At 32.1% G+C, this 19,295-nt stretch overlaps 1 protein-coding gene across 1 annotated transcript in view; it reads right to left on the reverse strand.

Moving 5' to 3' along the window:
• The window catches only part of LOC145293335 (transforming growth factor beta receptor type 3-like), a 234,891-nt gene that overhangs the window by 17,332 nt on the left and 198,264 nt on the right, over positions 1–19,295 (reverse strand). The window contains exons 5-9 of the mRNA XM_080139980.1: positions 13,916–14,099; positions 10,436–10,562; positions 7,970–8,153; positions 1,508–1,682; positions 677–864 (exon numbers count right to left, since the gene is read on the reverse strand). Of these exons, the coding sequence (XP_079996106.1) occupies positions 677–864; positions 1,508–1,682; positions 7,970–8,153; positions 10,436–10,562; positions 13,916–14,099 (858 nt within the window). The remainder of the gene's footprint in view (positions 1–676; positions 865–1,507; positions 1,683–7,969; positions 8,154–10,435; positions 10,563–13,915; positions 14,100–19,295) is intronic.

Here is a 19,295-nt window from a genome sequence, read left to right on the forward strand (position 1 = left end):
TGATTAACTATTATTTTTATAGAAAAGTATTAAAAGCCTATTACAATACAAGAAATTGGAATTTGCCAGTCGGGTTAGGGTTAAAATGTTAAGTTAAGTTGAAAAGGAAAGACAAAAACAAGTAAATTTTTTTATATGTTTATTCATTTAATTTTTTAAACAATAATAAATCTTGCTGGATTAGTCAAAAATCTAATGTGTGTGACTGTGTTCCATAATATATTTCCGAGAAAAACCTCTTTATCAAATCATAGGTGTTTCAAAGCCTTTGAAATTTGCATGGACCTGTAATCTTGTTAATTTTGTTTAAATCATTTGTTTTTTGTATTTGATGTTAAAAAATCACTTTCCCCTTTTCAACACCGGCATAATTTATTTCCTCCTTGTGATAGTCTTTTAATATATATATATATATATATATATATATATATATATATATACTAGGAAAAATATACCCGTTTCATCAGCAAATATACCCAACTTGGACCAATTGCATACGGGAGGTCGTTTATGAAAGTCAGGAATAATAAAGGTTTAAGTATGAACAAGGTGCGTTTTTACGCAATCAAATAGTGCCGGCGGGTGCATGGAGACTCGTCTTTCGAATTCTCACATTTTGAAAAACAAAGAACTCTCATTTCAGAAGATTACAGGCCAGTTCAAAAGGTTAACTTACTTTTGCCAAACTAGAGTTGATGAAGACGACAAGACCATCTGGAAAGCAGGAGGTCTGCATGGCGGCTTGGAAGTCAGCTTTCGTTTTAGAAGGGTTCGCAAAAGGTGAGATGGCCACCGTTGGCATGCTGGTCTTTTTATCCGGTTTCTCTGGCCTCTCGACATTGGATGATTGATCTAAGGATGTTCCTAAGAAAAAGCAAATAAAGAAATCATTATCATCAACAAATAATAATAATACCACTAGCATAACTACTACTACTACTACTACTACTACTACTAATAATAATAATAATAATAATATCACTAGCATTACTACTGCTACTATTACTAATAAGACCACTAGTGTTACTATTAGTGCTACTACTATTACAAGAAAGTTAAATCAACAATGTTTTAGATGCAAATTAATAAATCCTAACGATTTCGGTAATTTTATTTTGATGTCTTCAAAGCATGTAATTGTGTAACAGTTTCTCTTTTCTTTACAATTTTTTTTGCTGCATCATTGAATGAAATGAACAATGAACCTCTACATTTGAGTCTTGGATTGAGGGGCTACAAGCGCATTGAGTTCATCAGAGCACATTCCGTGAGAATTTAGAAAACAGTATCATTAATTGTATCAGCATAGGGGGAAAAAAAACCAGGTACAATTCTGTGAGATTCTGCCCATAGCAGTTAATCCAGTGAGTCCTTACTATTTTTACATAATAGTGCTCAGTGATAGCATTGTATATTTATGTCTGAAAGACAGCATTCTTATTGTTAAACATGCAAACTGAACAGACACATCATAAGAATAGGCGGATGATGAAAAATGGGGCCTAACCTTCAACAGAGAGAGTGAACCTGTCAACTCTGGTGACATTCGTATACGATGAGACGAAACCTGTGGTATGCACTTTGACCCAACTGACCAACTCCAGTCCGCTAGCATAGAGCTTTTCTTTACGCTGTGCGACCTTCTGCATCATCACGCGATCAGTGTTCACCCGATTATTGGACTGCAACAACAAAAAGAATTATTTGTAATTAAAAATCACATTGTGAAACAAAATAATCGGTATTTAATATTCATGCAGTAAACATGCATATGTAATGCATTTCCACATTAAAAATCATATGAAATAAAGTTAAATACAATAAATTATGTTAGATACCGAGGCCATGTGCACTAAAAAGGTTGTTGAATAGGCATAGGCACACTTGATACAGACATGCAGCAAGCTGAGAAAAGACTAAAAACAAACAAAAAAACCCACCATAACATGATTGTTGAAAATATAATAATTGTTGGTTGAAGTTAAGCCATCGGGCCCAGAAAACAAATATGATGGATTATCAGAAATAAAATAATTGTTGATTGAGACAACCTGTAAATGTTAGCAGTAGAATAATAATAATAATAACAATAACACTAGCATTACTACTGTTACTATTACTAATAATACCACTAATACATGGTGGCCCTAGGATATAGCTTTTTCAAGTTACGATGTGGAATACAATGTTTTTCTTGCCTTTGGTTAAAATATTTACCCCGCTTTACAGTGTTATTTATAATGTTATTTGATTATATACATGTGTATTACATACTGTACTGTATTTTGTTACTAATTTTTAATGCCGTATCCCAGGGTTCTACTGTATCAGTTCTAAGGTTAACTAATTTACATATCGACTTTGAAAAAGGACATATTATTGATTAACTATTATTTATTAACTGTTGCTGAATAAAACGCCCTGAGAGTGTGGCTACATTGACAGAGAAGTCCCACAAAAAGTGGATACGTCACAAATTGTTATATAATAACAACTAGAAATTGATATCGTCAGTCGATTGATGATTTAGACCCGGGGGCGGGGGGATATCCTGTTGAATTCTTGTGCATGTATCTTTCTTCCTTCCGCACAAACCCACAATTGTTCATTGTAAAAATAACGGCATATCATTATATTTTGTATATTCATATGTTGCTATTCTTTTAAGCAAAGCAATAGATCAATTATAAAGAACGCATTTTTATATTAAAACTAACATACGTTTCCCTATTAAAAATCATATGAAACCCAATACAGTTGTCTATTACAAACAACATATGTGAACCAAAATGCAATTCTATATTAAAAATCATATGAAACCCAATACAGTTGTCTATTACAAACAACATATGTGAACCAAAATGCAATTCTATATTAAAAATCATATGAAACCCAATACAGTTGTCTATTACAAACAACATATGTGAACCAAAATGCAATTCTATATTAAAAATCATATGAAACCCAATACAGTTGTCTATTACAAACAACATATGTGAACCAAAATGCAATTCCATATTAAAAATCATATGAAACCCAATACAGTTGTCTATTACAAAAAACATATGTGAACCAAAATGCAATTCCATTTTAAAAATCATATGAAACCCAAAACAGTTTTCTATTACAAACAACATATGTGAACCAAAATGCAATTCCATATTAAAAATCATATGAAACCCAAAACAGTTTTCTATTACAAACAACATATGTGAACCAAAATGCAATTCCATATTAAAAATCATATGAAACCCAATACAGTTTTCTATTACAAACAACATATGTGAACCAAAATGCAATTCCATTTTAAAAATCATATGAAACCCAAAACAGTTTTCTATTACAAACAACATATGTGAACCAAAATGCAATTCCATTTTAAAAATCATATGAAACCCAATATAGTTTTCTATTACAAAAAACATATGTGAACCAAAATGCAATTCCATTTTAAAAATCATATGAAACCCAAAACAGTTGTCTATTACAAACAACATATGTGAACCAAAATGCAATTCCATATTAAAAATCATATGAAACCCAAAACAGTTTTCTATTACAAACAACATATGTGAACCAAAATGCAATTCCATTTTAAAAATCATATGAAACCCAAAACAGTTTTCTATTACAAACAACATATGTGAACCAAAATGCAATTCCATTTTAAAAATCATATGAAACCCAAAACAGTTTTCTATTACAAAAAACATATGTGAACCAAAATGCAATTCCATATTAAAAATCATATGAAACCCAAAACAGTTTTCTATTACAAACAACATATGTGAACCAAAATGCAATTCCATTTTAAAAATCATATGAAACCCAATATAGTTTTCTATTACAAAAAACATATGTGAACCAAAATGCAATTCCATTTTAAAAATCATATGAAACCCAATATAGTTTTCTATTACAAAAAACATATGTGAACCAAAATGCAATTCCATTTTAAAAATCATATGAAACCCAATACAGTTGTCTATTACAAAAAACATATGTGAACCAAAATGCAATTCCATATTAAAAATCATATGAAACCCAAAACAGTTTTCTATTACAAACAACATATGTGAACCAAAATGCAATTCCATATTAAAAATCATATGAAACCCAATACAGTTTTCTATTACAAACAACATATGTGAACCAAAATGCAATTCCATTTTAAAAATCATATGAAACCCAATATAGTTTTCTATTACAAAAAACATATGTGAACCAAAATGCAATTCCATTTTAAAAATCATATGAAACCCAATACAGTTTTCTATTACAAACAACATATGTGAACCAAAATGCAATTCCATTTTAAAAATCATATGAAACCCAAAACAGTTTTCTATTACAAAAAACATATGTGAACCAAAATGCAATTCCATATTAAAAATCATATGAAACCCAAAACAGTTTTCTATTACAAACAACATATGTGAACCAAAATGCAATTCCATTTTAAAAATCATATGAAACCCAATATAGTTTTCTATTACAAAAAACATATGTGAACCAAAATGCAATTCCATTTTAAAAATCATATGAAACCCAATATAGTTTTCTATTACAAAAAACATATGTGAACCAAAATGCAATTCCATTTTAAAAATCATATGAAACCCAATACAGTTGTCTATTACAAAAAACATATGTGAACCAAAATGCAATTCCATATTAAAAATCATATGAAACCCAAAACAGTTTTCTATTACAAACAACATATGTGAACCAAAATGCAATTCCATATTAAAAATCATATGAAACCCAATACAGTTTTCTATTACAAAAAACATATGTGAACCAAAATGCAATTCCATATTAAAAATCATATGAAACCCAAAACAGTTTTCTATTACAAAAAACATATGTGAACCAAAATGCAATTCCATATTAAAAATCATATGAAACCCAAAACAGTTTTCTATTACAAAAAACATATGTGAACCAAAATGCAATTCCATTTTAAAAATCATATGAAACCCAATATAGTTTTCTATTACAAAAAACATATGTGAACCAAAATGCAATTCCATTTTAAAAATCATATGAAACCCAATACAGTTGTCTATTACAAACAACATATGTGAACCAAAATGTAATTCCATATTAAAAATCATATGAAACCCAATACAGTTGTCTATTACAAAAAACATATGTGAACCAAAATGCAATTCCATTTTAAAAATCATATCATATGAAACCCAATACAGTTGTCTATTACAAAAAACATATGTGAACCAAAATGCAATTCCATATTAAAAATCATGAGTGTATGAAAAGTATTTGAATCTTTGGTTGGTTTTGTTACTCAAATTGTTGAAAAAGCCACAGACATTGTCAGTGAAAAATCAATGATAAATGGCTGTTGCAATAACTTTAAATAAATTTGCAACTGTCATCAAATAAGGTTAAAAGTGCTGAATATCTTGGGAAACTTGTTGTCACTTATGTGACCTAACCAGCTATGATGATCGAAAATTGCCCCAGAGAGGAGGTGGGGGGGGATGGAAATGACAGCTGAGTTAGTCTTTTTTATTTATGTAACAATCCTGGGAGATTGCCGGGTAACCTTGCTAGCTAAAAAGAGAAAACGGTTGATCGCTGATATGAAATACATTTCCTTTGTAAAGGAAAAAACAAATTCGGGAACATTAAACAATATTGCTGTGAAAATGATTCTTATTTGAGTATCTAGTCATGATATTTAGTCTAGAAGTGACTTTAAAGGTCAAAGTTCAAGGCGAGGCCGGCCGGTGTGTGAGAAACAAGTTGGTGGAAATATTTGTTACTCACGGAAATTCATCTGCCGAATAGGCCATGGGTGATGTGGCTAATTATCCAATCATACGAACCAAATTATGATGTGATGAGCAAGGATTGGTTGGATAGAAACCTAGACCAGCCAGACCTCATGCCACCCCTCCATTTATAAGACACTGCAGAGCAAGGAAAAATCAGTTTTGGAGTTTGGAGAGAGTTTTTGTTGAGTCTGTATTGAGAGATTGCATTATCATCCACTGCCTCCACACATCCACGTGAAAACACTGTTCACCGACTGACAGATAAGCAAGGGAAATTGGTTGTTAAAAACAAAACAAAAAAAAAGCCCTGTTGAAGAACTATCGAGTATTGCCAAAAAGTAAAAAATATAATCAATATTTTTATTTTTATTCTTCCTGTTGATAACTGTTCATACTTATTTTTTTATTCTGTAATAATTTATCCTAATAATGAAAACTGAAATTATTATTTGCTAACTTGTGTGGTAACTTCAGAGACAGAAAAGCATACTTTTTCAGCGAACAGCAAATGAGAGAGAGAGAGAGAGAGAGAGAGAGAGAGAGAGAGAGAGAGAGAGAGAGAGAGAGAGAGAGAATTGCCAACCTATTACATTCAGCATCCGGCCCGCAGCGTCATATTAACCCTGTCACTGTAGAAGCAACTGACACTGCACCGCTAGACTTTTGTGGGTGTTTGAAACAAACCACCTATAACTACCCTCGTGTTACTGGTCATTAGGGTTATACTTAGACATCAGAGAACACCACTTAATTGTGCCAGTGAGTAATCACTGAGAATAACTTGTGTGACAACTACTACTACTACTACTACTACTACTAATAATAATAATAATAATAATAACAACCCATCACTATAAAATAAAGAGTAAGGTGTATTTATTTGTATATAAACAAGTCGAGAATGTGGGGTCCCCACCCACGAGTGAAAAACTTACTTTCACCATGACTAAAGTTTGTGCAAAATTAAATAAAAAAAAAAAACCTGTGTGGTTATTGAGAAAAGTGTGAACAAATGAATGGATAAAAGATTTAGGGCAATTTTACCCCTATAATGGCCCCTAGGAGAAGGTGGGTGGGGGGTCAACCAGAATTACCCCAGAAAATCCATTCTGGCAACAATTAACTTTCACTATGACTAATGTTTGCGCAAAACTAAAAAAAAGAAAAATCCAAGGCGTGGTTATTGAGAAAAGTGTGAAACAAGCGGATGTGGGGTGGGGTTGGATGGGGGGGGGGTGAATTACTAGGTCCAATCCCCCCTTTTCTGGGGCGATATATAAATATAAACCCATTTTGTGATGCAAAAGTTAGCAAGTAAAAAGCATGCCTTTCATTTCAAGTGGTGAGGAGAAGCAAGAAAGCAAATAGAAAGTAAGAAAACATCGTCTGAAATGAATTCAAAAAAAAATCCTCCACAGAAATGATAATAATTTATAGATAAAAAGTTAAAATACTGACATGGTTCTTTGATTTTAGTTACATGAACACTGGAGAAGCATAATATTTTTTTTAACAGAGGATGTAATAATAATAATAATAATAATAGTCATTAAAAGAATGAATAATCTTTATATAAATAGGATAGCGTATGTGTTATTTATTTTGTGTGTCATGATTACATCCGAGTGACTGTCGTTTAATTGTTATGAACTTCCATTTCTTGTAATAAATCATTTTACCAAGAATTTTTCATAAGTTTTGGTTTCAGTTTCGATTACAGCTGATGGCACTCAATTCATTTTTTTTTTTTTTTTTATAAATAACTTTACAGAGAATTCTTCATAAGTTTTGGTTTCAATTATAGCTAAAGGAACTCAAGTTAAGTTGGTTTCGATTCAAACTTGATGCACCCAAATGATATGGATACATATCTTTATTTTTGAAATTACAACTTTATAAAATATAAAAATCGATAGAACATAAACTCTATAATAATATATATGAAATCTGCAAGAATTAAAATATCATATTTTAAGCATACAGGCTATGTCGGGCATCCCTGCTGGCTTTTGCAGTTTTAACAAAAGAGCTACAATAATATCAGAGCATCTCCATTTACACTGAACTGAATGTCAACATTAATATATTACATGTGAATGAGTCCCCTGAGGAATTTCCACAGGTCCCACTAGTAATAAGACATAAAATGAGTACAAATATTTACTCACCGAAATTTCAAGTTCACCCATAATTTTCCGCGAACGAATAACCCAAACAACATTACTGTCGGACGCTTTCAGGACAAGAAGGATATCAACGTTGGGGTTCTTTCCATTGTGTGGTCGTAATTCCACTATTATTTCGTTAAGGGGTGACCCTTTTGACCCTGTCACTTCGATAATGTGAATTGTTCTAAGGACAAAAAAAAAAAAAAAAAAAAAAAAACATTGTGAATTTATTAAATCATTTTTTCTTGTTTGAGAGAATTTTTTTTTTTTTTTGTAATGACGAAAAAATTTTATGGTCAATAAACTTTACTTACTTGGTGTTTCTTGGGATGCTGTGAAGTAATTTTAGTTTTTAATTTTTATGTCTGCATATTTTTTTTATAAACTTATGCAGAGAAAGAAATAACATTTTAGTTGCAAGGGAGACAATTCGTTTCATATTCTTCAATAAAAAATGAGTTATTCCCCTTACTGGTTTTTGATTGTCATATAAGTATACAAAACGTTTCCACATTACCAGTTTTCCAGGAGTGGGGAGTGGAATTGCATATTTCTTTTAAATAAACTGTACCAAAGTACATTATTCTTCCCCACCTCCTTCTCTCTCGTCATTTAACATTATTTTTTCCCTTGCCCAGACTCAGACGTTTTTTTTTGATATTCCACAAGCTCACTCTACATTGCTAGCACTTCAATAGGTCAACCGTTTCCAAATTCCACTTTGTAAAGTCTGACTTTATGGTTTCTTTGGTTAGCTAATTTTTCTACGATTCGCAACAATCATGATTCTGCAATGGTTTATCCAAGAAGAGGAGCACTCTACACGTCACTACAACATACTTATGTGTTGGGTTTGGTCAATATTATAGTATTAATAACATTGTATAAGAATAACAAATGTAAATTTTTGGCTAAAGAGAAATAGGCTACTTGATGGTGACTATTCTGAATTCATAATTGTAAGTTACCATCGAGTAATTCTGCGATCATTATTTGATAAATACTGAAAGTTTCATTAAAATAGGTTAATTTCCTGATTTTTGTTGAATTTTTAAGTAAAGGGAGGAGTCAAAATGTTTATACATTTTGAGCATCGGCTATTCATTTTGCACATACCTAACGATAAAATTTTGGTTTGAAAAGCCAATAAATTTTGAGGTGCTTATGCAGCTACTAAAGTTAAAAAACAAAAATAAAAAAATCTCCATGATATACATGCCTGTTATGGACTGAAGTTCTTATTAAAAAATAAAAAAAATCGCTTAATTTGATCAAATATTTCTTTTTACAGAGAAATATCAAATTTTAGTGAGACTGACCACGACACAACCATCTTGACAATTTCAGCTACGAAGAGGGGAACACCAGAGGAGATAACTTCATCTAATTCTTCTAGTCGCTTCTTTCTTTTTAACAGAATTTTTATATGTTAATTGGTGAAACAATTATCAGAAAAAAGAATCCCAGTTCAAGGAGAGAAGCTACCAGAGTGGAAAAATCTTCCGACCTTTAGAGACCTCTAGAACAAAGGGGTGGTATTTTGCCATTAGTCAGAAGGGTGGTGGAGGTATTTTCATTTATGAGGCATAAGCATGATCTGTGGAAGTACGTGTAAAACAAACAAATGGACACGACGCTGAGGTGAACTCCCTTCCTGTTTCCTGCTTCCTTGAATGTACCAACATGCCGAAATGTAACTGTAATGTGAACAGACATCTTGCTGCTCAGCTACCTATATAATGCCCCTGAAGATATGGTCCAAATTAGTAGCCCCTTACGTCCAAGTGGCAATATGTTTTATTTAGAGCAAATAAAGAGTAGTTATACAGGGTGTCCGAAAAGTCACTGAAGGATTTTGAACTTAAATAGATTCTGTATTTTTGATTATATTTTTCTCTAATTTTTACACAATCTGACTAAAACATTGGGAAATTTAAAAAAAAAAATATGGAAAATTCAAACACTTTTTATTTATGAAAAATAATGCTTTTTAAATGTTGCCCATTGTCAGCTTCACATATTTGTGCTCTTTCCAAAACATTATTCATGACAGATTGCAGAATCTCTGGATTGCGATTTAACTCCCTTATTTCGTTCCTGATGTTTTCTTTCAATTCTTGCAGGGTTTAGGGATTTGACGGTTTTAGGTCTGCCAGCATGCGGAACGAAATAAGGGAGTTAAATTGCAATCCAGAGATTCTACAATCTGTCATGAATAATGTTTTGGAAAAACTACAAATATGTGAAGCTGAAAATCGCAACATTTAAAAGGCATTACTTTTCATAAATAAAGATTGTTTGAATTTTTCATTTTTTTTTTTTTTTTTTTTTTTTTTAAATTTTCCAATGTCTTTTTTTTTTTTTTTAAATTTCCCAAAATCTTCGGTGACTTTTTGGACACCCTGTACTAAAAATGTTTTGTCATCAAAAAGATTTTTAAAAAATAAAAAAATAAAAAATTCATGCCTAAAAGAGTTATCATCGTTGTTCGCGACTGCACATCCGCCAAAGGAAATCGGAACATATGCGATAATGGATGCATGCGGATTGTCCATTTTCTTTTGGGTATTGCAGAATCCAGGTGCATTAGAAACTGAAAAAAAAAAAAAAAATGCAAATAAATTATTATATCACATTTTTTATTACAAGAACTAGGAATCGATGAAATAATTCAGGGAATTTTTGTCATTACTAACCAGCAGAGCCTTACCATTGTTGACCAAGAAAAAAGTCTATAAGACATGCGTATCCAAAGTGTGATGATGGATGAGAGTAAAAGCTGGCCAATGAGGATTAAAGACATGCGTTGCATGGAGAGAAATGATATGAGAATGTTACACGATGGATGTGTAATGTGAGCCTTAAAGACAGGCTTAGATCTGATGACCTCAGAGGAAAATGAAATCTGCACAGTATTTCTTTGTTATTTCTTTCTTCTTTCCATTCTGCTTCCTCTTTATTTCTTTTTCCTCTTTATTTCTTCTTCTTTCTCTTTCTTTCTTCCTCCTTTTTCTTTCTTCATCTTTATCTTTATTTCTCCTTTCTTTCTTTTTCTTCCTCCTCTTTCTTTATTTCTTTCTTCTTCTTTCTTCCTTCCTCCTCTTTCTTTTTCTTTCTCTTTCTTTCTTTCTCCTCTTTATTTCTTTCTTCCTCCTCTTTCTTTCTTCTTTCTCTTCATTTCTTTCTTCTTCTTCCTCTTACTTTCTTACTTCTTTCTCTTTCTTTCTTTCTTTTTCCTCCTTTTTATTTTCTTTCTTCTTCTCGATCTTTCCAAGCCACACCAATTCCATTGAAAAATTCTTTCCATTAAACTAACAATACACATTCGGATATATAAAACAAAGACATTCACACATGTTATGTCTTTTCCAGACTTAACATCGCAAACAAAGCATTTGAGGCAGCATGGACACTCAATTTGAATCAAATCACTCATATACATCAGCACCAAGGAAAAACAAAAACTTCATAACAGATCTCATTACAAATTGCATTCACGAATGAAATATTAGTATTAGTGATGGAACGATCCCAATATTATTCTCGATTCTGATTATTTGACCAATTCTGATTCTTTGACAATTTTGACAATTCTTTGATTGATTCTGATTCTTTGACAATTTTGACAATTCTTTGATTGATTCTGATTCTTTGAAAATTTTGACAATTCTTTGATTGATTCTGATCTTTGACAATTTTGACAATTCTTTGATTGATTCTGATTCTTTGACAATTTTTACAATTCTTTGATTGATTCTGATTCTTTGACAATTTTGACAATTCTTTGATTGATTCTGATTCTTTGACAATTTTGACAATTCTTTGATTGATTCTGATTCTTTGAAAATTTTGACAATTCTTTGATTGATTCTGATTCTTTGACAATTTTGACAATTCTTTGATTGATTCTGATTCTTTGACAATTTTTACAATTCTTTGATTGATTCTGATTCTTTGAAAATTTTGACAATTCTTTAATTGATTCTGATTCTTTGACAATTTTGAAAATACTTTGATTGATTCTGATTCTTTGACAATTTTTACAATTCTTTGATTGATTCTGATTCTTTGACAATTTTGACGATTCTTTGATTGATTCTGATTCTTTGACAATTTTGACAATTCTTTGATTGATTCAGATTCTTTGAAAATTTTGACGATTCTTTGATTGATTCTGATTCTTTGAAAATTTTGACAATTCTTTGATTGATTCTGATTCTTTGACAATTTTGACAATTCTTTGATTGATTCTGATTCTTTGAAAATTTTGACAATTCTTTGATTGATTCTGATTCTTTGAAAATTTTGACAATTCTTTGATTGATTCTGATTCTTTGAAAATTTTGACAATTCTTTGATTTATTCTGATTCTTTGACAATTTTGACGATTCTTTGATTGATTCTGATTCTTTGACAATTTTTACAATTCTTTGATTGATTCTGATTCTTTGACAATTTTTACAATTCTTTGATTGATTCTGATTCTTTGAAAATTTTGACGATTCTTTGATTGATTCTGATTCTTTGACAATTTTGACAATTCTTTGATTGATTCTGATTCTTTGACAATTTTGACAATTCTTTGATTGATTCTGATTCTTTGACAATTTTTACAATTCTTTGATTGATTCTGATTCTTTGAAAATTTTGACGATTTTTTGATTGATTCTGATTCTTTGACAATTTTGACAATTCTTTGATTGATTCTGATTCTTTGAAAATTTTGACAATTCTTTGATTGATTCTGATTCTTTGACAATTTTGACAATTCTTTGATTGATTCTGATTCTTTGAAAATTTTTACAATTCTTTGATTGATTCTGATTCTTTGACAATTTTGACAATTCTTTGATTCTGATTCTTTGACAATTTTGACAATTCTTTGATTGATTCTGATTCTTTGAAAATTTTGACAATTCTTTGATTGATTCTGATTCTTAGACAATTCTTTGATTGATTCTTATTCTTTGACAATTTTTAAACGCAGAGTTTTTTTTGTATATGTAGTGTCGGATTCACATAAAATAATCCCATGTAATATGTGCAAATATTTTCACAAAAATCAAAAATATATTTGTGGAGGTTGGATCTATAGATTTTAGTTTTATTAAGCACTAGCAGGGATACACGGCATTGCCCGGGTGTGGAGAGGGTGTGTAGTAAGGAGTCAATACAACCAGAAAAAAAAATAAACACAGCCTGGGTGGAGAGAGGTGTAAGAAAAAAAATAAAAACAAAAAAAGTTTAAGCGAATGGTAAAATAATTCAGTTTTTGTTTTAAAAGGGAAAAAATCCCATTACGTAAGCCTCGAAATAAGAAAAAAAAAGGGGAGGGGTAGGCAGGTAAGGCAAGCTTGAACCTGAAACGCAGAGGAGGAAAAGAAGGTGAAAAAAAGCAAACCGCTTAACCCCCGCGGCCACCATGGCATACGACTTCGCTGCCGTTCAAATTAAGGCTAGTCATTGGAAGCGTGTATGATGACTTTGCAAAAATGTCAACAAAAAGTGACCCCTCCTTGTACAAAACTGCTCAGCTGAGGGTGAAGGAATGAATGCTTTTGGCCAATTTTTCCATATTAGTCGTACGAAGGATCAAGGTTTAAAACAATACCAGTTTCATTACGGTTCCGATGCATCTGTCAGAAATTTTTTGCGAGAGATACAAGCACACACATACACACACATTTTGCCTTTTATATATATATATATAGATTTTATCATTAATACAAGCTGCGGAAAATAAAGTTTAAAATAAAAACAAAAAAATAAAAACAATTAAAAGAATCGTTTTAGTCAATGGAAAGTAGGCGCTATTTTTTCCGATTACAATACCCCTAAAGAGTTCCGATATTTTTTTTATTCCCGATTCTGATTAATTATCCCAACATTAATATCAAACAAAAAGAAATAATAATGAAAAATGAAAAGAAACTGAGGTCTATTTACCTGGTCCGACATGAGCTCTGATCAGTCGAGTCCCAGCCTTGAATTTGGTGAAGGACGTGATCGCATGATACTTGGCGTTGACCCATTTGAAAAGTGTCTTTGCTCTGGTAGGGAAGTCACCACGTTTGTTAATGTCGACGTAGTCAACCTTTTTATTGAATCTTACGGCGGAACGCAAATGAGTCTAGAATTTAGAAAAAAGAAAAGAAAATATGAATAACATATCTCCGTTCAGTCTGTGCATTTATTCTTAACTTAACCATGACACACCAACAAAGATGTGTAGATTTCTAATTGGAGACTAACAGACCTGCTTCAAACTTAAGCGTGACAGGCCAATGAAACTTATTTCAAATTTAATCATGACACAAGATTTTTCATTTATTGAGTCTTTGTCGTGTATTTTTATTTTGTCCCTGTTTATTAAATTTTCCATTTTAATTTTCTTGTATATAAAAAGAGTTTGGGTGTAAACCATGACCTTCATAATAGTAGGCCTAATCGCTGAAAAATGACGTCACACCTAAGGTCCTAACAAGCAAGATATGTCGAACAGACTGTAGGTAATGAATGAGAGCTTTTTACAAAAACATTAGAAAACTAAAAGAAAAGGAAAACGCATTAAAAAAGAGAACAATAAGAATTTGTACTGAAACTGAACTTATTTAATATTGATTAAAAAAGAAGAAAAATTAGAATTTATTCAAAAGGGAATATATATATATATATATATATATATATATATATATATATATATATATATATATATATATTTATAAGATATTTTGTCTCGGCAGCGTTGTCAAACGCATATCTTAGTTTTCTTTTATTGGAATTTTTCCCCCTTTTCCTTGTACATATTTGTGAATTATTCCATGGATTTGGGCCTTTTGGATTATTTTGGACCATCTTCCAATTACGTGATTTCCTTGGATTTTACTTGTGTGAATGGACATTTAATTAACTTTCTTGGACTTATATTTTTGGATTTTACCGTCATTGGATACTTTACCTTTCACCAGACTATCCATTCACGTGAAATCACCTTTTTCTCCACCATATTCCCTCTGCTTCACTTTTTGTTATCAAGTAAGATCTTTGACTTACTTGCAGTTTCATCAAATACTTTTGTATGCAAAATCCAATCCCGCATTACGCTAATTCCTACCCTCTGATGAGAAGGAAAGTATTTCTTCGAAACTCCGCAGATTAAGAACTATTCACTTATTAAGTGTTTCCTTTTCAGATTAAATATGTTTTTAACTCTTTTTCAAAGTGTTTTTTTAACGTGTTTTATTAACTATTTGCTCTCATACATACATATATATATATATATATATATATATATATACATTTATTTAAATTTAACCTTTGCATGTTACTATTTTTATTAATTTCAATAAATAAATAAATAAATGATTAAAATATTAATTTTATTCAATGACTTTCAATAAGATTCTTTTATATTATATAAAACAGCATAAAGGCTGATTATCTCCCTTTGGTGATTTTACTAGCCAAATACGATTATCTCCCTTTATTTTTAAAATCTACTATTTAATTTAAATTAAGCATTACTAACGTATTCTAGCCGTTAAAGATATTTCATTGGCGTTCACTTTGAAAATTCAACATTTCGAGCATTTATAAGCTACAACTAACATCCAAATGAATGCTTTGACGATAATTACAATTTCTTCAGGTGTATCTTGTCAAACTCGGGAATGTTTCTGTCAAACTCACAAGTCTCCTGAAGGTTGAAGGTTCAATCCTCAGTGTGGGCGACCGATATAAAAAAAAATACAATTGCGAATTACTTAGGATCTATATCCAATCATGGCTGACAGAACAAGAGCACACTACCCGCTGTAAGTAAATAAAGGGTTCCGCTCAAAATTTCGTCCCAATTCTCCAGTTCGACAAAAACATTCCCGAGTTTGATAAGATACACCCAAAGGAGGTCGGAGGTTACATCGACCGAAACATTGTGAAAATGACATTCAAGATGAGAACAGTAGTCCGATGAATCCAAATAATATGAATAACCAATCCTCATCTGAAAAAATTCAGAAATGCCTTTTTAAATATTCAAATTCTATCTAATCACCACCACCACCAGGGTTTTGTCACATCGTTCCCTTGACACTAATATGACACTGACATCATAGAGTGGCTATTAATAAGTCATGACGTTTGTAGCAAAATAAAATCTTAGTAAAAACTAGTGTTGGGACGATGAATCGGAATCGGGAATAAAAAAAAATCAGAGCTTTTTGGGGTATCGCAATCGGTATTGAAATCGAAAAAATTTGTGTCTATTTTCCGATGCCAAAACCGATTCCATTTAATTATCTTTTTTTTATTGGACTTTGGTTTAAGAAGCATCTCGCACTGCTTATAGTAATAATAAAATAATAAATATTGATTGATTGAAACTTCTAGTATGGCTAAAATCTCTAGATTACCCCCCCCTCACAAGCGTGTTTTTACGTTTAAGAAAATGCATGCACATTTATGATGCGTTTTTACAGTAATCAGGACAAAATAGCACTTTTATAGTTAAATTAAATATTTAGAGATTTATAAAGAATCGGAATCGGAATCGGGAACTGTATCGGAATCGAGAATTTAGTACGGAATCTCTAATTGTATTGGAATCTGGAAAAATATTGGGATCATCATCATCACTAGTAAGAACAATACTCTTAATAGAAACTATTTGTTCATCTTTTTCATGTTTTTTTGATGAGAGGGGGGATCTGCGGTCTTACAGTCAGGTCAGAGTCACTACTGACTATAAATAGGCAAAAAAAAAAAAAAAGAAAAAAAAAAAGAAAAGAAAAGAAAGGAAGAGAACTTAAAAGTACGTCAAATGATTAACAATGCATCATGGCGTTTGAAAGGAAATCGCCGGGAAGCGACATTTAAAAGAAAATTAGACTAAAAAAATACGATTTCCAAAAAACAAAAAAAAAACAAAAACAAAAATAAAAGGTGATAAAAATGTAATGAAAGAAGTTTACAGAGATAAAAATAGGGAGGGGGGTAGTAAAAAAAAGATTAACAAATCTGGTATATGGGGTGAATGGCCTGAAAGTGACACTTCAAAATGAGAGGTGGATGGGATATCACTTTTATGGAGGACCCCCCCCTCCCCCAAGGGACATTAATGGCATCATACGAAAAGGGTATTTAACACTTGTCTGGTGATTAAGGTCCGTATGAGTCCACTGAGAGAAGTCATAAGTCTTCTGTAGCTTTTGGAAATTTGACAAAAATAGGGAATTGCTTCCATAGCTTGGTTGTTGGATCTTATGGAATATGAACAACTGTTGTTGTTTTCTAAACGGATTTTTACGGCATACCGACCCTTTTCAGATCGATAAATGTCGAATCTAATCATTTTAACATTATAGTTATAAAAATATATGGTAACTAACCTACAGATTTTTTTTGTGTGTGTTTATCCTTGGCATAAAAACCAAGTAGATACCATTGGGTTTTTAATGAAAATTAATTTTTCCGACTTCCGAATTTCGTTCTAATAACGAAGAATCACACACACACACACGCACACGCACACACACACACGCACACACAGTGCTCGTCTGAGCTTCAATGTATCGTCTCCTCCCTCGCCAAAAATTCACGAGAAACACTCGTTTGGCTGAAAACGCTATCAATAATTTCCGCCACTCTTTATCTGTACCTCAACCTAAACATGGATTCCATGAACAGAGGTTCTTTCTTAGAACAGCACGCATGTGGAACTCTGTTCCGTTTACCTGCTTTCCAGCTGACTACAATATGGCCGTCTTCAAGTTGAACGTAAACAAGTTCTTGATGAGCCGTACCCCTAAAGTAATTCAATTTACCAAATTGACATTTCTAACGATTACTATGATGTTGTATTTTTGACCACTGTACACTCTTTAACCCTTTTCCTCGAATGGCGTCTTGGCCTTGATACGTAGTGATTCCCTTGTAAAAAAAAAAAAAAAAATTCCTTAAGGAATTTTCTTGGAACTTTTTGAACATTTGCATTCTACGAACTTGATCTTTCGCTCTCTCAATAAGCTGTGGAATAAAATGAATAATTTTGCATGGATAGCCCTTTTCATTCTTTTTGATTTTATTGATTTTTTTTTTTTTTTTTACTCATGTTCATCCCAAACAAGGCACATTGCCTTGTAAAGATGTAAACGTTCTTTTTTTTTTTTTTTTTTTTTTTTACACAGGAATCACCACTTATCAAGGCCCGGAGGCCACTCGAGGATAAGGGTTAATGTGTATACATTAGTCAATGTGGTTACAGCGTAGTAAACATAAGTAGTGGGAATTTTGTAAATTGGATTACTTAGGGGGACGGTTCATCAAGAACTTGTTTATATTGGACTTGAAGACTATCAGACTGTAGTCAGCTGGAAAGCAGGCAACCGGAAGAGAGTTCCACAGGCGTGCAGTTCTAAGAAAGAAGCTTTGTTCATGGAACCTACGTTTAGATTTAGGCAGAGATAAAGAGTGTGAGAAATTATTGATAGTGGTTTTGGCTAGACGAGTGTTTTTTCGTAAAAGTTTGGCGAAGAGCGGACGAATAGATTGAAGCTCAGACGAGCACTTGCCATGAAAATAACGATAAAGCAGAGACAGGCTCGCAACGTCTCTTCTGTGGGAAAGAGGTTGCAGGGAAGAGAAAAGGACAACCCCTACTAAGCTACGAAGTCTATTTACGGTAAATTAGGGACTACGCCTACAAGCACATTCTAAAGAGGGAGTTGAGCAGTTAATACAGTCTGGGAAGCAGGAAGCAAGGAGGGCATTCCAAAGTCTAGCAGTCCTAGGGAAGAAGCTTTCAGAGTAGAAGGCTTTCCGTATCAGGATGGGAATGGTGGATTTGTAAAATTTGTAAAAGGCATGGGATTTGCCTGCTTGTCGGATCCCCAACAGTTTATTTGCACATATTCTCTGCCAGGGAATACTAATATGTCCTATCACAGCGAATTTGGGAAACATCCCCACCCCGTTTTAGGAAAGCTTAATGCCCTATCCATTTTAGACTGGCCTTAGGTGTCTAACTTTGTTTCTGTGGTAAATGAGGCGATGAATGTCATAACTTGGTAAGCGCCATCGCGGCAAAATATCGTTAGTATATCATTTCATACCCCCATAAATTTTAACAGCGTTTTTCTCCCTTTTTTTTTTTTTTTTTTGTGGCGCTTACCGAGTTATGACATTCAGCGTCTCAAAGGGTTGAATAACTATAGTTTAAAAGTTGTTTTCGAGTTTCGGTCCTCATGCACCTGCTGTCTCCCTGTTTCTATTCTCGTTTTTTTTTTTTTTTTTTTTTTATCTCGCTCACATGTCCTTATTCCGAATTCTA

This window comes from Euprymna scolopes, chromosome 2, assembly GCF_053919585.1.
Source record: "Euprymna scolopes isolate OS-2025 chromosome 2, ASM5391958v1, whole genome shotgun sequence".
NCBI classification, from domain to species: Eukaryota; Metazoa; Mollusca; class Cephalopoda; order Sepiida; family Sepiolidae; genus Euprymna; species Euprymna scolopes.